The 21,923-nt window shown below is 44.9% G+C and overlaps 1 protein-coding gene across 1 annotated transcript in view; it reads right to left on the bottom strand.

Moving 5' to 3' along the window:
- Nucleotides 1–20,496, bottom strand: part of B4GALT1 (beta-1,4-galactosyltransferase 1) — a 69,996-nt gene extending 49,500 nt beyond the window's left edge. The window contains exon 1 of the mRNA XM_073545246.1: nt 20,036–20,496. Within this exon, the coding sequence (XP_073401347.1) occupies nt 20,036–20,342 (307 nt within the window). The 5' untranslated portion in view covers nt 20,343–20,496. The remainder of the gene's footprint in view (nt 1–20,035) is intronic.
- Nucleotides 20,497–21,923: the final 1,427 nt, after the last annotated feature.

Genomic DNA, 21,923 nt, shown 5'->3' with positions numbered 1-21,923 from the left:
TAAAAATACGGCGTTCCGCAAATACGGTCTTCATGGTGTACCGCAAAATCAACACACTGGGCAAGCTTCCGTTGTTTTTGCGGCTCCATTGATTTCAATGGGGGCCGTGTCCGTAAGCTGTGAAAAATATCGAGCAGGCACAATATTTTTTCACAGTCGTAAATACGGCCCTCACGGCCGTACAGCGTACCAACGAATTTTTACGGCCAGTTTTTGCGGCCCCATAGAAATCTATTGGGGCCGCAAAAACGGCCCTCAAAAACACGACAAGTGTAAAAGAAGCCTATGGCTGGAGTCACACACAACCATTAAAAAAACGGTCCCATTTTAACGGTCCAAAATCGCACAAAGGTATCTTAACCATTGATCTGTTTTTGATGCGATTTTTCTTAATTGATGCGATTTTAATCGCATGTAAGGATCCGTTTGACATCCGTCTGGCGAGATTTTCTCGCAGGGTAGCTAAATGGACATATAATGGAGCCCAATGACAGGTTTCCCCACACAAAGAATGAATAGATCTAGACACATACGGTATATATATTATACATGTCATGGAGACACATTAATATACATATTACAAATTCATACAGTTCATCATAGCAGAATAGCCGCAGAAACATTTGCCGGCTTTTGTATAATTATTCTCCTGCCCGACATGAAATGACACATGGTTTACATATAGTTAACCATTTCATGTTTTTTTTGTTATGTCTATCACTATTAACTAGATGAGGGTTTGTGGGTAAAATTTTGGACTTGTAGGTGTTAATTTAAGGGGTTAATTCGTTGTATGAAATTACGGGGACTCCCTGCAGCCTCAGTGACATCAGCAGGAGTCCCTGCAATTTAATCCAACGAATTAACCCCTTAAATTAACCCCTACAAGTCCAAAATTTTACCCACAAACCCTCATCTAATTAATAGTGATAGACATAACAAAAAAAACATGAAATGAAATGGTTAACTATATGTAAACCATGTGTCATTTCATGTCGGGCAGGAGGATAATTATACAAAAGCCGGCAAATGTTTCTGCGGCTATTCTGCTATGATGAACTGTATGAATTCGAAATATATATATATATAAATGTGTCTCTATGACTAATATATATATATATATATATATATATATATATATATATATATATATATATATATATATATATATATATAATGTGTCTAGATCTATTCATTCTTTATTTAACCGGTCTCTGTGATTTTTCTGTATTGGAAGAATTGCCGGCTTTTGCTGAAGGACACCGGGTGCGACTTTATCGCAAGTCACACGTGTGGTCTGTTTTTAGTCCCATTTTTTCTCGCCCCCATAGACTTGTATTGTCGAATCCGATCCGAAAATCGGTGACAATCGCAGCATGCTGCGATTGTCTCGGTCCGAGGATCGGATCCGCTCAAAAATCGCATGATGGGAGCTGCCCCATAGAATAACATTGGGACGAATGCAATGCGATTTTTTATCGCATTGCATTCGTCCGATTTAATCGCCAGTGTGACCCCGGCCTTATAGTCCGGAAAATACGGTATATCTTTCAGAAATAGCTCCCATGGGGGAAGGGACAGCAGAGCAGCTTAAGTGCATTACATTGCAAACCCATCTATCAGCTCTCCTCTTCTCAGCACTGTCAGCTCTGCTGTACTGCACTGTCAAAAATGCAATGAAAAAACAAAATGTAGCCTAATCAACCTAGTAAGTGCAGTAAATCTAAAATCTCAGAACTCAAATACTCATATTGGAAAGGTTGCCTTAGGGTGTTCACACAGTTTTAGGATCAGAAACTCTCCAAAACCAGTGAGATTTGAGGGGAGAGTTTATGCCCCGAAAACGGAGCAAAAAATAAAACCTCATTATGAACACCTTCATATAGTGGCAAAAGACAGCTACTTCCCACATGGCATAGCTGTTGATTTTGATTTTAAAGAAGCCATTCCATTAGTAACATGTAGAGTACTGAATTAAAGAAAACCTTCTCTACAATCCTTGTGTGGTGCAGTCAGCCCGAGGAGAGCTGCCAGTTACCAGCATGCTTTACTAAAAACAGAAGGCATTCTCTACACTAAGTGGTTTTTGAGGTCGCTTGCTTAGATCACTGGAGCCCGGAAATGTTTCATTGCTTTCTCTTACAGTTTTAGTTTCATCCGCCATGCAGGTGTTCCACCAAACTAAGATTTTTGTTTTCAAATTTCACATCCCCAGCCTGACAGAGGCAGGATGATGCCTTCTTGACTGGCAGGTTTGGGGCCTTTTTCCCCACAGCAATATTTCACTTTATGGAAGGCAGAATTCTAAAAGGGATTTTCCCTTAGCTCTGAAATGTCCCCGTCAGAATATGTCTATGGGACGGCAGGATACAACTGTACAGCCCTGGGCTGTCTCTGGCAATCCCACAATTTCCATATGGGGCCACCAGTCCATTCTAGTAGGGCATCTCAGCCCCAGCGATCAGAAAGATTACCTGTGCCGTGAACATCTTAGAACTTGCCAACATGGAAATAGCACTTTAGAAGGGGTTGCCCAGGTTGTTTGTAATTAACCCCTTAGTGACCTATGCTTGACATTTTTATCAAAAGAAAGCGGTAGTTAACCACTCAGTTATGGATATATTTCTTGACTACTCCATGTGGCTGGAATGGCAATTTAACCACTTAGATGCCAGTGTCAGTGATATCCAAGGTATTTAACCCCTTTACTACCAAGGGTGGTTTGCACGTTAACTCCCAGGCCAATTTTTACAATTCTGACCACTGTCCCTTTATGAGGTAATAACTCTGGAACGCTTCAACAGATCTAGGCGATTTTCTCATGACATATTGTACTTCACTTTAGTGATAAAATTTCTTCGCTATAACTTGCGTTTATTTACGAAAAAAACGGAAAAATTGCGAAAATTTAGAAAATTCTGCGATTTTCAAACTTTGGATTTTTATGCCCTTAAACCACAGAGTTATGTGACACAAAATAGTTAATAAATAACATTTCCCACATGTCTACTTTACATCAGCACAATCTTGGAAACAAGTTTTTTTTTTTTGTTAGGAAGTTATAAGGGTTAAAAGTTGACCAGCGATTTCTCATTTTTACAACAAAATTTACAAAACCATTTTTTAGGGACCACATAACATTTGAAGTCACTTTGAGGGGACTGTATGGCAGAAAATACCCAAAAGTGACACCATTCTAAAAACTGCACCCCTCAAGCTACTCAAAACTACATTCAAGAAGATTATTAACCATTCAGGCGCTTCACAGGAGCAGAAGCAACATGGAAGGAAAAAATTAACATTTAACTTTTTAGTCACAAAAATGATCTGTTAGCAACAATTTTTTAATTTTCCCAAGGGTAACAGGAGAAATTGGACCACAAAAGTTGTTGTCCAATTTGTCCTGAGTACGCTGATACCCTATATGTGGGGGGGGGGACCACTGTTTGGGCGCATGGCAGGGCTCGGAAGAGAAGCAGCGCAGTTTGACTTTTTCAACCTAAAATTGGCTGGAATTGAGATTGGACACCATGTTGCGTTTGACGAGCCCCCAATGTGCCCAAACAGTGGAAACCCCCCACAAGTGACCCCATTCTGGAAACTAGACCCCCTAAGGAACTTATCTAGATGTGTGGTGAGCACCTTGAACCCCCTAAGGCTTCACAGGAGTTTATAACGCCCGGGCGTGAAAATAAAAAAATCATTTTTTCCACAAATATGATCGTTTAGTCCCCAATTTTTTATTCTCCCAAAAGTAGCAGGGGAAATTGGACCCCAAAAGTTGTTGTCCAATTTGTCCTGAGTACGCTGGGACCCCATATGTGGGAGAAAACTACTGTTTGGGCACACATCGGGGCTCAGAAGGGAAGAAGTGACACTTTGGAATGCAGACTTTGATGGAATGGTCTGCGGGCGTCATGTTCCGTTTGCAGAGCCCCGGATGTGGTTAAACAGTAGAAACCCCCCACAAGTGACTCCATTTTGGAAACTAGACCCCCTAAGGAACTTATCTAGATATGTGGTGAGAACTTTGAACCCCCAAGTGTTTCACTAAAGTTTATACTGCCCAGGCGTGAAAATAAAAAATCCTATTTTGTGCCCACAAAAATGATCGTTTAGTCCACAATTTTTAATTTTCCCAAGGGTAACAGGATAAATTGGACTCCAAAAGTTGTTGTCCAATTTGTCCTGAGTACGCTGGTCCCCACTGTTTAGGCACACGTCGGGGATCGGAAGGGAGTGACGTTTTGGAATGCAGACTTAGATGGAATGGTCTGCGGCCATCATTTTCCATTTGCAGAGCCCCTGATGTGCCTAAACAGTAAAAAAAAAAACCCACAAGTGACATTGTTTTGGAAACTAGACCCCCAACCAATCTAATGTTTCCAGTAAAGTAATTTAGTAGTGCATTGAGGTGTGGTACAATTTGAAGCAATCCTTCATACACAGGCCAGGTTTTTCGGGGCAGGTGTCGCATTGATAAATGGTTTCCTTGCGTATTCTGTTTTTGTAACACACTCGGCACCTTTTTTGCGATTTACCTTTTTTTTTTCCAGTTAGCGGGACCTCCCCCGGGAAATGCTGACCTGGTACAATACGAGCACTTTCAGTTCCGGAAGTTCTGGGGCCCGCTCCTTCCAGAGTGCCAAACATCAGGGCCTTAACCACTACCTCCTGGAACTCAAGGTACGACGTATCGGTGTGGTGTGCACATTGTGACAGCAGGAATGCGTTGAGCATTGCCAATTGGACGATGTGTACGGCCAGCTTTTTGTACCACACCTTGGCCTTTCTCAAAACATTGTACGGTTGGAGGAGTTGATCGGAGCGATCAACGCCCCCCATGTTTTTATTGTACTGCAAGGAGTTTGTATGTTCTCCCCGTGTTTGCGTGGGTTTCCTCCGGGCACTCCGGTTTCCTCCCACATTCCAAAGACATACTGATAGGGAATTTAGATTGTGAGCCCCATCGGGGACAGTGATGATGATGTGTGCAAACTGTAAAGCGCTGCGGAATATGTTAGCGCTATATAAAAATAAAGATTATTATTATTATTATTACCCCAGCACCCATTCAGGTTTGCTGACCTGTGCAGAAGTACCCCGTACAGTGCTGAGGGCGCTGCCATCACCGTGTATGGTGGTCAAGAGAAGGACATCCCTCCTGTCCTTGACCACCAGCAGGTGGTCGCTATATTGGGCCCTGCTCTCACCTTTTCGGAGCATCTGCCCAAGTAGCGTCTTCGGGAGGCCTCTCTGATTTTTGCGGACAGTAACGCAAGCTGCGGTACCTCGCGCAGAGAGGGATTTGTAGAGTGGGAAACTGGTATAAAAGTTATCAGTGTAGAGGTGATAACCTTTATCCAGCAGTGGGTGCACCAAATCCCACATAATTTTCCCACTCACTCCCAGGTCAGGAGGACACTCAGGGGGTTCAATCCTCTTGTCCTTTCCTTCGTACACTCTAAACCTGTGGGTGTACCCTGAGGTACTCTCACACAGCTTATAGAGTTTGATTCCGTACCTGGCCCTCTTACTGGGCAGGTATTGACGGAATCTGAGTCTGCCCTTAAAATGGACCAAGGACCCATCCACGCAGATGTTCCTTTGGGGCACATACACTTAAGCAAACTTTTTGTTGAAGTATTCGATGACCGGCTGAACTTTGAACAGACGGTCAAAGTTGGGGTCATCTCGTGTGGGACACTGTGCATTATCGTTATAATGCAGAAACTTGTGGATGGCCTGAAAACGTGCCCGGACCATGATCATTCGGAACACTGGAGTGTTGTATAAAATATCAACACTCCAATATTGCGGAATTTCAGGCTTCTTCAGGATACCCATGTGGAGGACCAAGCCCCAAAACTGCGTCATTTCAACTGTGTCCACAGGCGGCCAGTTAGTATAGGATGGACGCGGGTTTTGCTCCAAAAATTGCCGAGCGTACAAATTAGTTTGCTCCACCATGAGGTTAACAAAATCCTCAGAGAAAAAGACTTTGAAAAAGTCAATTTCTGTGAGGCCGGTGGTGTAAAACTTGATTCCTGATTCTGCCACAAAATCAGGAATCAGTGGCTCGTAATTTTCGGGGGGCGAGGGCCATACAGGGTCTGCTGAAACAGTTGCAGGCATGGTGGGCTCTGCCTCATCTTCTGTCCTGGAGCGTTTGCGTTGCGGTTCCGCAGGACCCGAGGAGGAAGATGAGGAGGGGGAAGAGGAAGAGGATGAAGAATCCGAAAAATAAAGAAAAGTCGGATCGTCATCCTCGCTATCAGTGTCGGAGGCAAGTAAAGCATATGCCTCCTCCATTGAATAGCGCTGTTGGGAGGAACGTGATGGGCGGGACATTTTTTTGTGTAAATATGGTGCTTGGGTGTACTTTATTTATAACTGTGTATGTTGTGTGTGTGTGTGTGTGTGGGGGGGGCTAGTGATTGGTGCACACTATCCTGTAAGAAAAAGCTAAAAGGAAATGGGGAGCAAAATACCTGTGAAAAAAGTCTAAAACAGCAGCTCCTAGATATAAGTGAACGGCGTCACTTATCAAAATTTAGTGGCTGCTTGATGTGTGCACAGGGGTGGCTCAAAGGAGGGGGGAGGTGAAAAAGAAAAATGGAAAACAGCCGGCACGAACTTTGATAAGTGAATTGCGTCACTTATCAAAATTCGGCGGCTGCTAAATGTGCACACGGAAATGGCGCAGAGGGGGGTAAAAAGAGAGGGCTGGGGATTGGGGTGGATGAATAGAGATCGGGCAGGGATCAACAGTTAGGGTTGTAGTTAGGTGGCACAGAAAGGGGTGATAAAAATGAAAAATGGCAGGCACAAGCTCTGATAAGTGATGTGCGTCACTTATCAAAGTTTTGCGGCTGTGGGATGTGTGTGCGGAGGTGGCGCAAAGTGGGCTAAGGAAAAAAAAGCGAGCACGAGTGTTGATCGGTGAACTGCGTCACTGATCAACGCTCGGCGGCTGCGCACGGAGGTGGCGCAAAAGTGGGGTGGAGGGGGGTAAAAATAGTGGGATGGGGGGATTGGGGTGGATGAAGAGAGATTGGGCAGGGATCAGTTAGGGGTTGTAGTTAGGTGGCACAAATGGGGGTGAAAAAAATGAAAAGCGGCAGGCACAAGCTCACAGCTCCGATTCCTAGGCAGGTCATGGCCAGGTCATCAGCAGGGCACAGAGTAGTCACAGCGTGACCGCAGCTGTGCCCTGTGGCTGGCGCGATCGCCGATCTAATCGATCGCGCCAACCACTTCCTGCAGGCCCTGCTGGGCCTGTCCTAGGCTCCGGCCAAGGATCGGTGCTATTACAGCATCGATCTGGGCCGGTACCGGCAGGGCACAGCGGTGATATTGCGTCGCTGTGTGCTGCAATTGGCGGGATCGATTAGATCGGCGATCGCGCCAATCTGGGGCCTTTTCTCCTAGGATCACCTCCCCTTCACCTCCCCCCTCCTAGGATCGAGGGCACCGGTCCTAGGATTGAGTACATCGGTACTCGATCCTAGCCTAGGATCCTGTTGTTTCAGCCAATCTGATTGGCTGAAACAAAGAGAAGCGCTGTGTTTGGCTGTTCTGAATTGAACAGCCAATCACAGCTCACAGAGGGGCGGGCCAGGGCGGAGACTGCCCGGGATAACGAGGCCATCTATCCTGAGGTAAGATGGCACGGCATTTTAATGCGATCACCGCGACTTGCGTCGCAATGTCGCATTAAAGGGCATGACGTAATATTCCGTCCATGGGATTTAGGTCCCATGTCACATGAAAGGGGTTAATGACCGTTGGATCAAATGACTAAGAACTGGTTTATAGCTTGAAACACGTAGGTTCGTATTGTACTGTTGGATGTAAATTTCATCACTTTGTGGCACTTATAAATTAAGCAACTTATTAACGCCTTCTTTGGGAGGGTTATAGAGAAGAGAATAAAAAGCAGGAAAGTCGCTTTTTTTTATTACAGTACTAGCTGAAGAGCCCGGCGCTGCCCGGGCATAGTAACTAACTGTGGTTAGTTATAGCAAATTATAATTATCCTCCATCCCATAGTCCCGTGCTCATATACCCATCATACATATCCACGATCCCATAGGCCCGTGCCCATATACCCATCATACATATCCTCCATCCCATAGCCCCATGCCCATATACCCATCATACATATTCTCCATCCCATAGTCCCATGCTCATATACCCATCATACATATTCGCCATCCCATAGTCGAGTGCCCATATACCCACACATCCTTCTTCATCTCATAGTCCTATGCTCATATACCCGTCATACATATCCTCCATCCCATAGTCCCATGCCCATATACCCAGCATACATATTCTCCATCCCATAGTCCCATGCCCATATACCCATCACACATCCTCCATCCCATAGTCCCGTGCCCATATACCCATCATACATATCCACCATCCCATAGTCCCGTGCCCATATACCCGTCATACATATCCTCCATCCCATAGTCCAGTGCCCATATACCCATCACACATCCTCCATCCCATAGTCCCGTGCCCATATACATATCCGCCATCCCATAGTCCCGTGCCCATATACCCATCACACATCCTCCATCCCATAGGCCCGTGCCCATATACCCATCATACATCCTTCATCTCATAGTCCCATGCCCATATACCCATCATACATATCCTCCATCCCATAGTCCCATCATACATATCCACCATCCCATAGTCCAGTGCCCATATACCCATCACACATCCTCCATCCCATAGTCAACCATTATGACATCATAATGAGCGGCGGGGCTTGCAATCTATGATGACATCAGCGTCGCCATGGCAACCATTATGACATAATGAGGGGCAGGGCTTGATACGCACACACTGTTTCCCCATTATGCAAATAGAGGCATTATGACATCATAATGAGGGGCAGGGCTTGACACACACACACTTTTTCCCCAGTATGTAGATAGGGGCAAAATTGTTTGGTAACTTGGAACGCGTGAGGTTAAAATTTCGCCTCACAACATAGCTTAGGACGCTCTCGGGGTCCAGACGTGTGACTGTGCCAAATTTTGTGGCTGTAGCTGCGATGGTGCGGATGCCTATCCCGGACATACACACATACATACACACTTTGAGCTTTATATATTAGATTTCTGTACAGCATAACAGACCCAACTATGGCAGTGTTCAATAAATTTATAATAATTTAAACTTTGGTTTCTCAGTACAGGAGTGTCAAAGGTTCATGTGGATGCCCTGTCACGCACCCATGTGGGGTGGTAACAAGTGTTCAATTTCACAGGTTTGAACAGGGGAGGTTATGTGAGGCAGTGGCCAGTGTCACATGTAGGGGTCGCTGTGTGTTCCCTTCAGGATGCGCACGGAGGAGTATTGATGCTACGAGAGTGCATTGCAGTCACAGGCGTAGCGGTGGTTGCAATGCAGACTAAAAGTGAGTATAGGTCTTCGACATGCTGGTTGTCCAAGGCAGACTTGGGCAAAACCAGCTCTGGGCTTTTAATGTTTTGAAACGGACTACAGGATGGTAGTGGTGCAGTCCTTTTCCTTCCTTACCCCCATCCCGGGTTTTCCATGTGGCCCATGGCCACAGATTTCAGTTAAAAGCCCTACAGTAAAGGGTTTGGGGGTGTCAGGATCAGAGACAGTGTTAGTTTGGTCTGGCAAGCGTACAGAGCAGAAGGCTCCGCAGCGCTCCACCTGTGTGAGGCAACACAGGCAAGCGGAGCTGAAAGGCCTGGCACCCACATGAACTGTCTTGTGCCCAGCGGTAAACCGAAGGAGGACTGGCGTGTTTATTGACTGCAACCAAGAGGATATGGTTCCCGGCTGCGATCGGGAGGATATTGTGTGCTGTGTTTTGCTATAAGTTGAACATTAAAGAGACTTTTGTACCTGTATAAGAGCTTGTTTTTAGTGGGATGGGCTGCAGTTTTCATTATGATCTTGATGTCAATAAGACTAGCACTTTTTAATTCAGTTTTTGGAAAAAGGGGTGACTAAAAAATATATATGTATTTTTTATATAATACATAATGTAGCATCCACCGTGTAGAATAAGTAATGTATTTGTTTAACAGTACAGGTTGTTAAGGACACATCTTTCAGATGAAACGTGACTGCTGTCATGAGCCCACGCCATTGATCCACTATGGGAAGCAGTCACCATTAGAGCCATACATGTACAGCTGGATGACAATAGTGAATTTAATTTGTTGTCCAGCTTAAAAAAAAGTGTTTTATGCGTTTAGTTAAAGTAAAGAACATTTCTATACTTTCAGTAAGAAAGTTATTCCAATGTCAAGCAAACAGAGACAGTCACAAAATCTCCACTTTTGTCTTAACACAGAAGAGTCTTGTAGACTCCCTGTGTCTGACATTTAAACATGGTATGGAGATTAGTTTCTGGAACTGCTCCATACATCCGCACCCATCCTGAGACTTAGATTACATACCGTATTTTTGGCACAATAAGACGCACTTTACCTTTAGAAACACCCCGGGTATAGACAGCAGAAAATAGGAAAAAAACATTTTTCCCCATTAACCCCTTTCTGCCAGCTGACGGAATAGTACGCCCAGCTGGCAGCATCCCCTGCTTTGAGGAGGGCTCCGGCGGTGAGCCTGGATCAAAGCCGGGACATGTCAGCTGTTTTGAAAAAAGCCCTCACCCAACCAGAGATCACGAAAAATGGAGACGCTACGGGTCTCGAAAAATTGCGCAATTTTTTTTTTTATTTTTAGCAAAATTTGGATTTTTTTTTACCACTTAAGATAAAAAAGAACCTAGACATGTTTGGTTTCTATGAACTCGTAATGACCTGGAGAATCATAATGGCAGGTCAGTTTTAGCATTTAGTGAATCTAGCAAAAAAGCCAATCAAAAAACAAGTTTGGTATTGAACTTTTTTTTGCAATTTCACCGCACTTGGAATTTTTTCCCCTTTTTCGAGTACACGACATGGTAAAAACCAATGGTGTCATTCAAAAGTACAACTCGTCCCGCAAAAAATAAGCCCTCACATGGCCATATTGACGGAAAAATAAAAAAGTTATGGCTCTGGAAAGAAGGGGAGCGAAAAACTGAAAAAAGGGGTTAATTAAAACTTCCCTAACAGTGTAAAGTGGAAGGATCATTATAACTAATTTAAATTCACTTGGGTAGAATAGAGATAATAAGTCTATTGTAGGTGTCTCTTTGCAGTGCGTATTAGGCCTCTTTCACACTTCAGTTTTTTACAATCAGTCACAATCCGCCAGGTTTTGAAAAAAAACGGATCCTCAATTTTCTTTTGAGGATCCGTTTTTTTTCCCCATTGACGGCGGATTGTGACGAATTGCTGTCCGTTGCATCTGTTTTTTTTGAGGATCCGCCAAAAGTTGCTGTCCGTCACCATTCTCAAAGATTTCAAAACGGAGCTTGCAACATTTTTTTTCTCTGGCGGATCCTCCAGACACTCATTTAACACGAAATTCTTTCTGGGTGCCGGAGAAAAAAAAAATTCTCATATTCTCTCTCTCTCTCGCCAGCGCTTCCTTTAAATTCCCTGATTTTCAGGATCCGTCTAAAAACGGATCCTGTGCCATCCGTTCACATCAGTTGAGAACGGATCCGCTTGTCTGACTTTTTGGCGGATTTGAACGGATGCAAAAAACTGAAGTGTGAAAGAGGCCTTACACACACACACAGCTCTGCTACATATAAACAGCTGACACACACACAGCCACATTTTGCGGTTCCTGATCGGAGGCTGCACGAGCTGAGCAGCTGAAGGACCTGCCAAACACAATTGACTCAAGGACCTTTCAGGGGCGTCCCAGACCCCTCTTCCACCCATCAGCTGACGTGATGATGTCATTTAAATTGCGTCAACTGAGCACTGCAGAGTTTTTGTGCATCAGACACAAGAACAAAGGCAGAGCAGTGGGGGGAAAGGGAGCAAGGTGAGTATGCGTTTTTTTTTTTTTTAATCATGTGTATGGGATGCTTGTTTGTACATAGGAGGCTAAGTGAGGGCTCAAGCTGTACATAAGAGGTTATGCGGGGTTCATACTGTATATAACGTGATGTTGGCATACTTAATCCTGCTCAGTGATAACTGATTATGTTATACTAATATTGTATGTTAAGATTAATATTGAGCAGAATTAATATCAGCGTATTGGTTCGGCTGTCCACAACAGTCATGGTCTCAGGTGGCCCATGGGAAAATTAATTGTGCACCCATGCCCTAATGTAAGCAAATGGAGTTCTCTAATTGCCAATTATCCATTTAGATACCAAAGTCAATCTAAGTGGAGGCTACAAATAAAATAAGCATCTTTGGTATCACCACCAATGTACAAGTCTATGTTCTCATAATATAATGTTAAGTACTCATGCTGTGCAGAAAAAAATCTAAAAAATGCAGAATTACAGGTTTTCAGAAAAACTTCCCTCCCCCAAAAATGATTGATCAAAACATTGTATGTACCCCAAAATGGATCTAATAAAAGCTATAAATCAGAACAAAAGCCTTCATGAGATTGTCCACTACTTTTGCATTGATACCTTGTACTTAGGGATAAGTCATCATGATCGGCCAGGGTCAGGCACCCGGCACTCCTGGCGATCAGCTGATATTGGTGGGGTGTTTGCCACCTGGAAGTACTTATTTGCGGAGGTACATATTTGCCTTCTATTGAAATCAATACGAGGTGCATGTGTAGTACATGGCCGTGGCCACTATTAGAAGGTAGCCAGCTCCGCAAGAGAGTACTTCCGGACGGCGATCGCCGATGCCAATAACAGCTGATCGTGGGGGGTGCCAGACCCCGACCGATCAGACATTGATTACCTATCCTAAGTATGGACGATGAATGCGAAAGTAGTGGACAACCTCTTTAATACAGGGCCATTAATGAGAAAAAAAAATTATGCAAATATGCCCGGCTCGATTAAGTGAGTGGTCTTTCCCTGCATGCCTGTATACAGCATGAAATCACGTAGGCAGTGTCTGAAACACATGTAGCCCGTGGTTTGGTCGGCATGTATTCACTGTCAGGTACTCTTTAACGGCTTTTCAGTATACCTTATAGTAAAGTGATTAGTGCCATTCAAAATTACAATTCATTCTGCAACAAGCCCTCATGGCGCTGTATACAGGAAAAAGAAAAAAAAAAAAAAAAAAGAAGAAAATATGGTTCCAGTAAGAAAAAACAAAAATAAAAAAAGCCTTGCACTTTAAGGGGTTAAGTACATTAAAAAAAATCTTTTTCTTCAAGCCGGAACCACCTATCCACAAAGAGGCAATTAAAATGCCTGTAAATGATCTATTGGTTGAAGCAGTCATTGACCTATGTAAATGAGTTTGTGCAATGTTGGCTCTTATAACAATTATTACCGAGATCGGACGGGCACATGAGGAGGAAATATTGCAGAGTTTAAATGGTTAATCTGCGCAGTTAAAATGTGCATCGAACCAACACCAGTTATGTGAATAAGATGTTATCAAATCTTTTCTACATGCTTTGGCGTTTTATACATGGGAAGTGACCTGTGATCTGAATTTTATCTGCCAGATGTCAATTTCTTAAGATTTTCACTTCTTCCAACAGGAGGCGTGAAATCCATTGGGAGCCCCACGTCACATGTCTGATCCTCTAGTTGTGGGCACGGCTGTGGATCAGTATTTGTGAGCCAACGCTAGGACTGGGGCCTACACGGAAAATAAAAGCAGAATGGAAACACTTGCACGTTTTTCTCTTTTCTTATTTTGGACACACTTCTGATTGCGATAACCCACAAGAGAGACCGTAGACTCACATGTGCAAGAAATGGCAATAATGGTTCCCCCTCTGATCTAAGACACCAGTCTTGATGAATTGTGGCACAATCCAAGCACAAACTGTGATACACTGACTGTCAGAGAGTCCCCTGACCCGAACTTAACAGCCTCACATACGAGGGTCCCACAGGAGACCACGGACAGTCTGTGCATTGGGGCCTCCTGGCTCAAAGTTGACCAAATGTCATATGAGGCTGTCAAGTTCTTGTCAAAAGACCAGCGGACAGACACAGGGATGTGCGAATGTGAAATTTGTCTTATGTGAGCAAGTCTTTAGTGACGAGCGACCGTGCTGGGATGAGGTGTTATCTGAGCATGCTCGGGTGCTAACCGAGTGACTTCGTCTCGCTAAAAAAAAAAAAAAATATATATGTTTGAGTCCTCACGGCAGAGATTGCCTGTTTGTTAGAAAATCCCTGTATGTGTTACGGCTGTCTAACAGCGGCGAGATATTCAGCTCCGCGGGGATTTGAACATATTATCCAAGCACGCCGAAGACACTCTGTTAGCGCACGAGCATTCTCCGATAATGTCATATCTGAGCACATAATAAATAAATGTAGAGACAGGGTCATTCCATGTCAAGTGATCCAAATCTGAAGATCGTTCAGCTTAGCTCCTTTCATCATAAGCTTAGTGTACTGGTGTGCTGTACACACACATACTGGGAACCACTCCCACCAGTTAGGACAATTCTTAGGTCGATGGGCAGCCCATTTTGGCAGAAATATCCTCTCATGGAATGAGTTTTCTTACCGTTCACTTTCATAGACAGTGTCTTTCTTTCCAGGTATAATTCGGCTCACTTCATCACTATTGTAAAAACCTTTCGTATGGATTTATCCAATGATTTCCCTGGCTTAAGATCAGGACAAGTCATTAAACTTTATTTTGCTATATTTAATTTGGAAAATATAGACCCTGGCCTACACGTTCAGCCCACGGGCTGAACAGATCTGAATTGGGGACTTTCAAATTGACACTGATCATATAGTTATTTTTGGAAGCATGATCCCTTGGAGATCCCAACTTGAATTGTGGTATAGATGTGGCTGGGAGCATAAGAGGCACATGTGAGTTGCTGGAAAATGTAATATCTTTGTTTTTTTGGAAATTCTATTCAAAATGTTGCATTTGAGCCCGCAAGGCTAAAATATTAACCAAGATACTCTTGTGACATATCGGGTGGAAGCCTGTACAGGTCGGAGTGGAATGGGGGTTTTTACATTCCTCTATCAGGTTCTGGCCTGACTTATGAGGAGAAACGTAAAGGCACGTAACACAGAAATTCACAGTTTTTTCAAAACTTTGAAAATTCATTAAAAATTTTTTTTTAAAGAATATTGACTATTTCTTCTTCATATTTGGCATTCTCTAACACACTATTACCAGAGAACAAAATTTCAAAAGAATTAAAAACAGAGGAAAATTGCATTGGTTCACTTGAAGTGGAATGGCCCATATTCACTTTTCAGACCAGCGCTGTCCTGCATCTCCCACCGGTCTGCTGGTATCAACATTCAGTGTCACATGAGCACTGCAGCCAATCAGCAGTGGCTGATTGGACTGGACAAACCGAATACTGCAGCCAGTCAGGCGACGCCTCGGCTGATGCCAGCAGACTGACGGAGGGCGCAATGCTAAGGAGGAGTGGCGATGGTCAAGAAAGTTATTTTTTTTTCTCCTGTCCCTGGACCTACTAATATGGGGTTGGACATGATCACAGTGAGTATTTGTGTAAGGCCGGGGGTCACGCTTTCGAGTGCGATGGGAGAAACTCGCACCTTAATACCCAGCACTGCCACCGCTTGTTCGGACCCGAGCGTTCAGCTGCATAGAAAGACATGCAGTCGCACACTCCAGTCCCGAGTGCCGGCGGCAGTGCCGGGGATTGAGGTGTGAGTTTCTCGTATCGCACTCGAAAGCGTGACCCCGGCTTAATATTCACAAACAAAATGCTTCAAATGCTCACTGAGGTAGATTTTGAGGAAGACCCTCTTCAAAACCATGTCAGACACTCAGAACATACCCCAAACGGACCCCTTCAGAAGTCTTGGTGGAAAACGAATTACGTCACTGGGTTGGGTTGAATCCCTATGCAAATGTTGTCACCGATGAGTGAAATTTATAACGTATACTATGGATATTCCAGAAATGCATAACAAGGAAGTCCACTAACAATTTATGTAGCACCTTTTCCAAAGATGAAAGGAACAAAAAAATCCACCAGAGACGCCCCACTTGGACGGGGGGGGGATTGCTGTGTGAAGGAGTTTGTGACACGCTGGCCAACCATTTCTCCACTGCTAGGTGGTCTTCTCAGTTCTCGGGAACGAGGGCAGTCCGTGTACTCAAACTAAACTGTGTTCCAAATTATTATGCAAAAAGAGTTTAGGAGTGATAAGGTTAGAATTTTTTTGTTTGTCATTTAAACTCATTGATGGTGATGTGTGTCAGGGCTCTTTCTATCACTGAAAGCAATTGCAGATACCTGTGCAAATCAGTTTGGCAGGTGTGTCCAAATAAAGGCAAGACTACTTAAGAAGGCTGTTCCACATTATTAAGCAGCCTACATTTTTTGCCAAAATGGGAAAGAAAAAGGATGTGTCAGCTGCTGAGAAGCAACAAATTGTGGAGTATTTAGGTCAAGGCATGACTACAATCAACATTGCCAAGACACTTCATCGTGATCATTGCACAATCAAGAAGTACGTAGCTGATTCCCAGCACACACGTGTGTGCGCTGATAAGGAAAAATTGAGGACTCTTTCCAACAGGCAATTGCGTCAGGTTAAAAGAGCAGCTGCAAAAATGTCTTGTCATAGCAGCAGACAAGTTTTTGAAGCTGCTGGTGCCTCCAACGTCCCCCGAACAACAAGATGCAGGGTCCTTCAGAGGTTCGTAGCTGTGCGTAAGCCATCCTGTCGACCATCTCTATCCACTGCACACAAGCAGAAATGGCTCCAGTGGGCCAAACGATACATGAAGACTGACTTCCAAACTGTTTTGTTCACCGATGAGTGCAGTGCAACGCTCGATGGTCCAGATGGATGGAGTGGAGGATGGCTGGTTGATGGACACCCCATGAAAACACGGCTAAGGTGCCAACAAGGAGGAGGTGGAGTAATGTTTTGGGCTGGAATCATGGGGAGAGAGATTGTCGGCCCCTTTAGGATCCCTGAAGGGGTAAAGATGAAAACAGCACTTCCTGCCATGGTTCAAGAGGAAGAACCGTGCTTTCCGCAGCAAGATCATTTTCATGCATGATAATGCACCGTCTCATGCTGCAAATAACACATCTGCATCTCTGGCTGCTATGGGCATAAAAGAGGACAAACTTATAGGTGTGGCCACCATCTTCCCCTGACCTCAACCCCATTGAGAACCTCTGGAGCATCATCAAAAGGAGTGTCTCTGATGGCGGGAGGCAGTTCACATCTAAGCAACAGCTCTGGGAGGGTATTCTGTCCACATGCAAAACAATTGAAGCACAAACCATCCAAAAACTGACAAATTCAATGGACGAGAGAGTTCAGAAGCTTCTTTCGAGCAAGGGGTCCTATGTGCAAATGTAACATCACCTAGAATAAAGTTTTGACTTGGAAACTGTTTGATTTCATTTTGTAATAAGCTGATAATGATTATAATTTCACAATTGACCATTTTTTTGTTCAAAATAAAAATAAAAAGTTTGAAAACTCTGCTGTGCATAATAATTTGGAACATGCATTTTGAGTGTTTCTTAGTTTTAAAAATATACTGTTTTCATAGGCAGTTTGTTCAAAAACATTGCAATTATACTAGAATATTAGATGACTGGAAAATAACAATGACTGCAATTCATATAGGTAATTTAGAGAAAATATGAGGAAATATTATTTGCATAATAATTTGGAACACAGTGTAGTAAAACCCGTCTGACTGGGGACATAATAATCTATTATGAGGCAAGAGGAGATGCTGACTTCTGAGAGGCGTTCGCTCGTTTTCCATCATTTTATGTATTCCTCTCGCCGGTACAAATTCGGACATCTCCTTCAGCTCACAAGAAAAGCGTCATCAATGTTTCCCTTAGGTTACATAAAAGTGTACATCATTTGTGGTGAGTGGGAGGTTTAAGTTACTATTTCTTTTTTTTTTATCTTGTGGTATTTGTTGAAGTTTTCCCTCCATTTTGTAAAAAAAAAAAGTCAGAAATTATTTTTATTTTGCTCTTCAACCTTTATGACACTTTAGCACAAAAAAAAAATAAATAAAATAAGAGGCTTGTTGTGCCAAAATATAGCAAAAACTGAACCGGCATACAGAAAATCACTCTGGGAGGGCTGAAGTCCATTTGTGTCAAATTTTGTGACTTTTGGAAATGTCGCTAATGACGAATCAGGGTGAAAACATCTAAAAACCCTAAACTCTGCCCACAGTGGTGAAATAAATTCACATGAAATGGAGTTACAAAAAGGTGCAAACCAATGATGAATTGGCCGCATGGAGCGGTGTTACGTAGTGCTTGGCAGTCATGCCGCAATTATTGACATATAGTACAGATAGTAAAAAAAGACGTACATGGTTTTTCCTGAATTGCCAGGTTTTCTGCTCTTTGTGAACCTAGGGATATATCGGTATTTGTCCTGTAGTGTTAAACAGCCCCCGATTAATAAACTTCCGATCCTTAAAGGGTTAATGACGACTGTGTCAATGGGCAGCTAAACCTGGCACTGCGGCACAACCTCCCAGCTGCATTGAAAAGCAGGACATTTACAGCACATCGGTGACGTGAAAGCCATAATCCATAGTACGCCCTAAAAATCACACACTTAAATGGTTGTCAACTTTTTTTTTTTTACTTAAATCGTGATTTTATTACCAAAAATCATTATTGCAATTGGGATTCATTTAAAAAAAAGTTACACCGTGTGGCTTTTTGTTTCCCTGCATATTCAATTTTGATGTGGTCCGAGGTCATAAACAGAGGAGATGAAAAAAAAAACGACAATTGATCAGAAGGCGCTCACTGACTAATTCTCTGTTGACTCATTCTGCAGCCAGCAATCGTTGTCATACAGAGGCTATAGAAAGCAACATTTTTAATGAAACCCAATTGCAAAAATGATTTTTCAGCCCAAAATTCATGCATTTAAAAAAAAAAAAAAAAATCCCCTAAGGCCCTCATCACATGTCAGTGTTTCCGGCACGTGTGAAGCCTGTTTTCACGCATACCTGAGACACCCACGTAGATACGTCATCCATGCTGCCAGAAAAAAAAAAACCAGGACAAAACATACTACTCGCACGCACATGGATGATATACGTGTGCCGTCCGTGTGAAATTAAAGATCTTTAGGTGTTAAAGATGGGCAAACATCGAGATAGTTACACATGAGGTTAATAGAGGAATATCTGTGAGATATATAATTTGGGGATTCCCTGGACTGCCAATAGTGGTGAGCCAAGGAAGGGTTTGGGGAATTGGGTAGGATCAGAGGCAAAGCGTCGGAATTGGTGCATCTCATGTGATGGGCTAGGGCGGCTGAGGGCTGGTATTTTTAGGCTGGGAAAGGGCCCAATAACCAGGCACCTTCCCAGCGTTACAATATCAGCCCCCAGCTGTCTGCTTTACCTTGGCTGGTTATCAGAAATAGGGAGGAATGCCCCACGGATTTTTATTTCTATTCATGTAGTGAATGGCTGTAACTTTACCACATTGTGTTGTGAAACTAGATATCTATGCATAAATGTACTTTGCAAAGCTGTAACACCTAAAAATCATTATTTTCGTCAAGGCAACAAAGGATAACCCCAGAGTCCAGGTTTTTCCAGGGCCTAAGGTGGACAGCTAGGGAACACAAGCGAGCGTCTCACAGCCTGTAAGTCACATGTAAAGCGCCATGGAATAAACCAGATTATTCAGCTCTTACCGGGAAAAGACACATATGCCTGAATAACTGTTTGCTAGCCAAACGTATTGATTTCTGTGCGATACTGCTGGGAAGTGTGAGGGCCAGTCATGGGCACGTAAAGGGGGGCACTGACCTGGCCAGAAGTCGTGCCCTCTGACCCCATGGCTTCATAGGGACCCAGGTTTCTGGCATTATCTGGCCATGGGCACATTTCTGTGCCACTGATGGGAAGGAACTGCGAGCCATCTGGGTCACCCTGTCCCTGAGGGCACTGCCCGGTAGACCCCGTGCACCGAGGAAACAGCTTACCTAGGAGCGGAGAGGTGTCCGGGCAGCCCACTAGCTCCACGGCGGGGGTGCTGCTGCTGGGGGGCGCCGGACTGGCACGTTGCTCTGCTGTGGCCAGCACAGAGACCAGGGGGCCAACAGAAGAGTTCACTTTCTGCCGGAACTGCTGGTGCTCAATGATGAGGGTCGTCTCCCCTCCGAACATGTAGTAGAGCAGCGTAATGCTGAGGTGCAGGGCGCAGTAGAGCACCAGGAACTTGCAGGCTCGCTGTAAGGAGGCGCCCGGCAGAACGGCAGCAGAGCCCTGTAATAGCGGATCTTTCATCATGGTGAGCGCGCACAGCCCGCAGGCTCCAGCACTAGGTCCGCAGCAGTGTACCAGCGCCCGGGCTCATCCAGCACAATGCAGCGGAGCCGCTCCACGTGACGTCACCGAGCCCAGGGTGTCATGGTGGAAGAAGGGCAGGTCTGTGAGGAGACCCTAGGCTTGTGCTTTCCAGCCCGCCCATCTCTGCATCTCCTCCTAACGTTCAGCCTGTCTCTGTCTGGGGCGTCAGGAGCTACTTCGGCAAACTTTTAGGACATTTCCTCAAGTAGACTGTCCCCACCAACCAAGTGACCCCCACTATGAAGGATGGCATTCAGGAATGGCCAATGGTGCTGACGGGGAGATCATGGTGGGCTGGCGGGGAGAGAGTGGTGGGCTGGCGAGGAGAGAGTGGTGGGCAGGCGGGGAGAGAGTGGTGGGCTGGCGGGGAGAGAGTGGTGGGCTGGCGGGGAGAGAGTGGTGGGCAGGCGGGGAGAGAGTGGTGGGCTGGCGGGGAGAGAGTGGTGGGCAGGCGGGGAGAGAGTGGTGGGCTGGCGGGGAGAGAGTGGTGGGCTGGCGGGGAGAGAGTGGTGGGCAGGCGGGGAGAGAGTGGTGGGCTGGCGGGGAGAGAGTGGTGGGCAGGCGGGGAGAGAGTGGTGGGCTGGCGGGGAGAGAGTGGTGGGCAGGCGGGGAGAGAGTGGTGGGCTGGCGGGGAGAGAGTGGTGGGCTGGCGGGGAGAGAGTGGTGGGCAGGCGGGGAGAGAGTGGTGGGCTGACGGGGAGATCATGGTGGGCTGGCGAGGAGAGAGTGGTGGGCTGACGGGGAGATCATGGTGGGCTGGCGAGGAGAGAGTGGTGGGCTGACGGGGAGATCATGGTGGGCTGGCGAGGAGAGCGTGGTGGGCTGGCGGGGAGAGCGTGGTGGGCTGGCGGGGAGAGCGTGGTGGGCTGGCGGGGAGAGAGTGGTGGGCAGGCGGGGAGAGCGTGGTGGGCTGGCGGGGAGAGCGTGGTGGGCTGGCGGGGAGAGAGTGGTGGGCAGGCGGGGAGAGCGTGGTGGGCTGGTAAGGAAAGTGTTGTGTGCTGCCTGCATGCAAGGGAAACAGCTATTCCCTCTTGTTACGGTATTTTATCTGGGTTTTTTTTTAGGCTGTGTTCACACACAGCGGTTTTTTTTGCGTTTTTCCCGCGGATTTACCAAAAAAAAAAAACACGCTTAAAAGAAGCTTCCCATTCATTTTAATGTATTTTGCACTTTTTGTGCATATTGATGCGTTTTTTCAGCAAAAAAAACGCTTTGCGATAAACGCAGCATGCTCATTAATTTCGCTGAAAATTCCGCATTTCTAGCTATTTTCTGTGTGTCTGGGGACGCGCGGCAAAAACGAGTGGAAAAAAAATGAACGTTTTCTGGGAAGGAGTCCGGTTTTTATGCAGAAATTTTCTGCATACGTGTGCACATAACCTAACAGTTCATTTTCTTGCTAGGTTTTATAGTTTCAGGTTTTACTACCTGCACAATCACTTTTCTGCCCAATAAACTTATTTTTATCTTTATAAAAAGAAATAGTTTTTGTGTGGCCTCATTCCAAGAGCCATAACAATT

The sequence above is a fragment of the Dendrobates tinctorius genome, unplaced genomic scaffold (assembly GCF_039654945.1).
Source record: "Dendrobates tinctorius isolate UK_male_01 unplaced genomic scaffold, ASM3965494v1 ptg000011l, whole genome shotgun sequence".
Lineage (NCBI taxonomy): Eukaryota > Metazoa > Chordata > Amphibia > Anura > Dendrobatidae > Dendrobates > Dendrobates tinctorius.
This window is presented reverse-complemented; position numbering and strand designations above follow the sequence as displayed.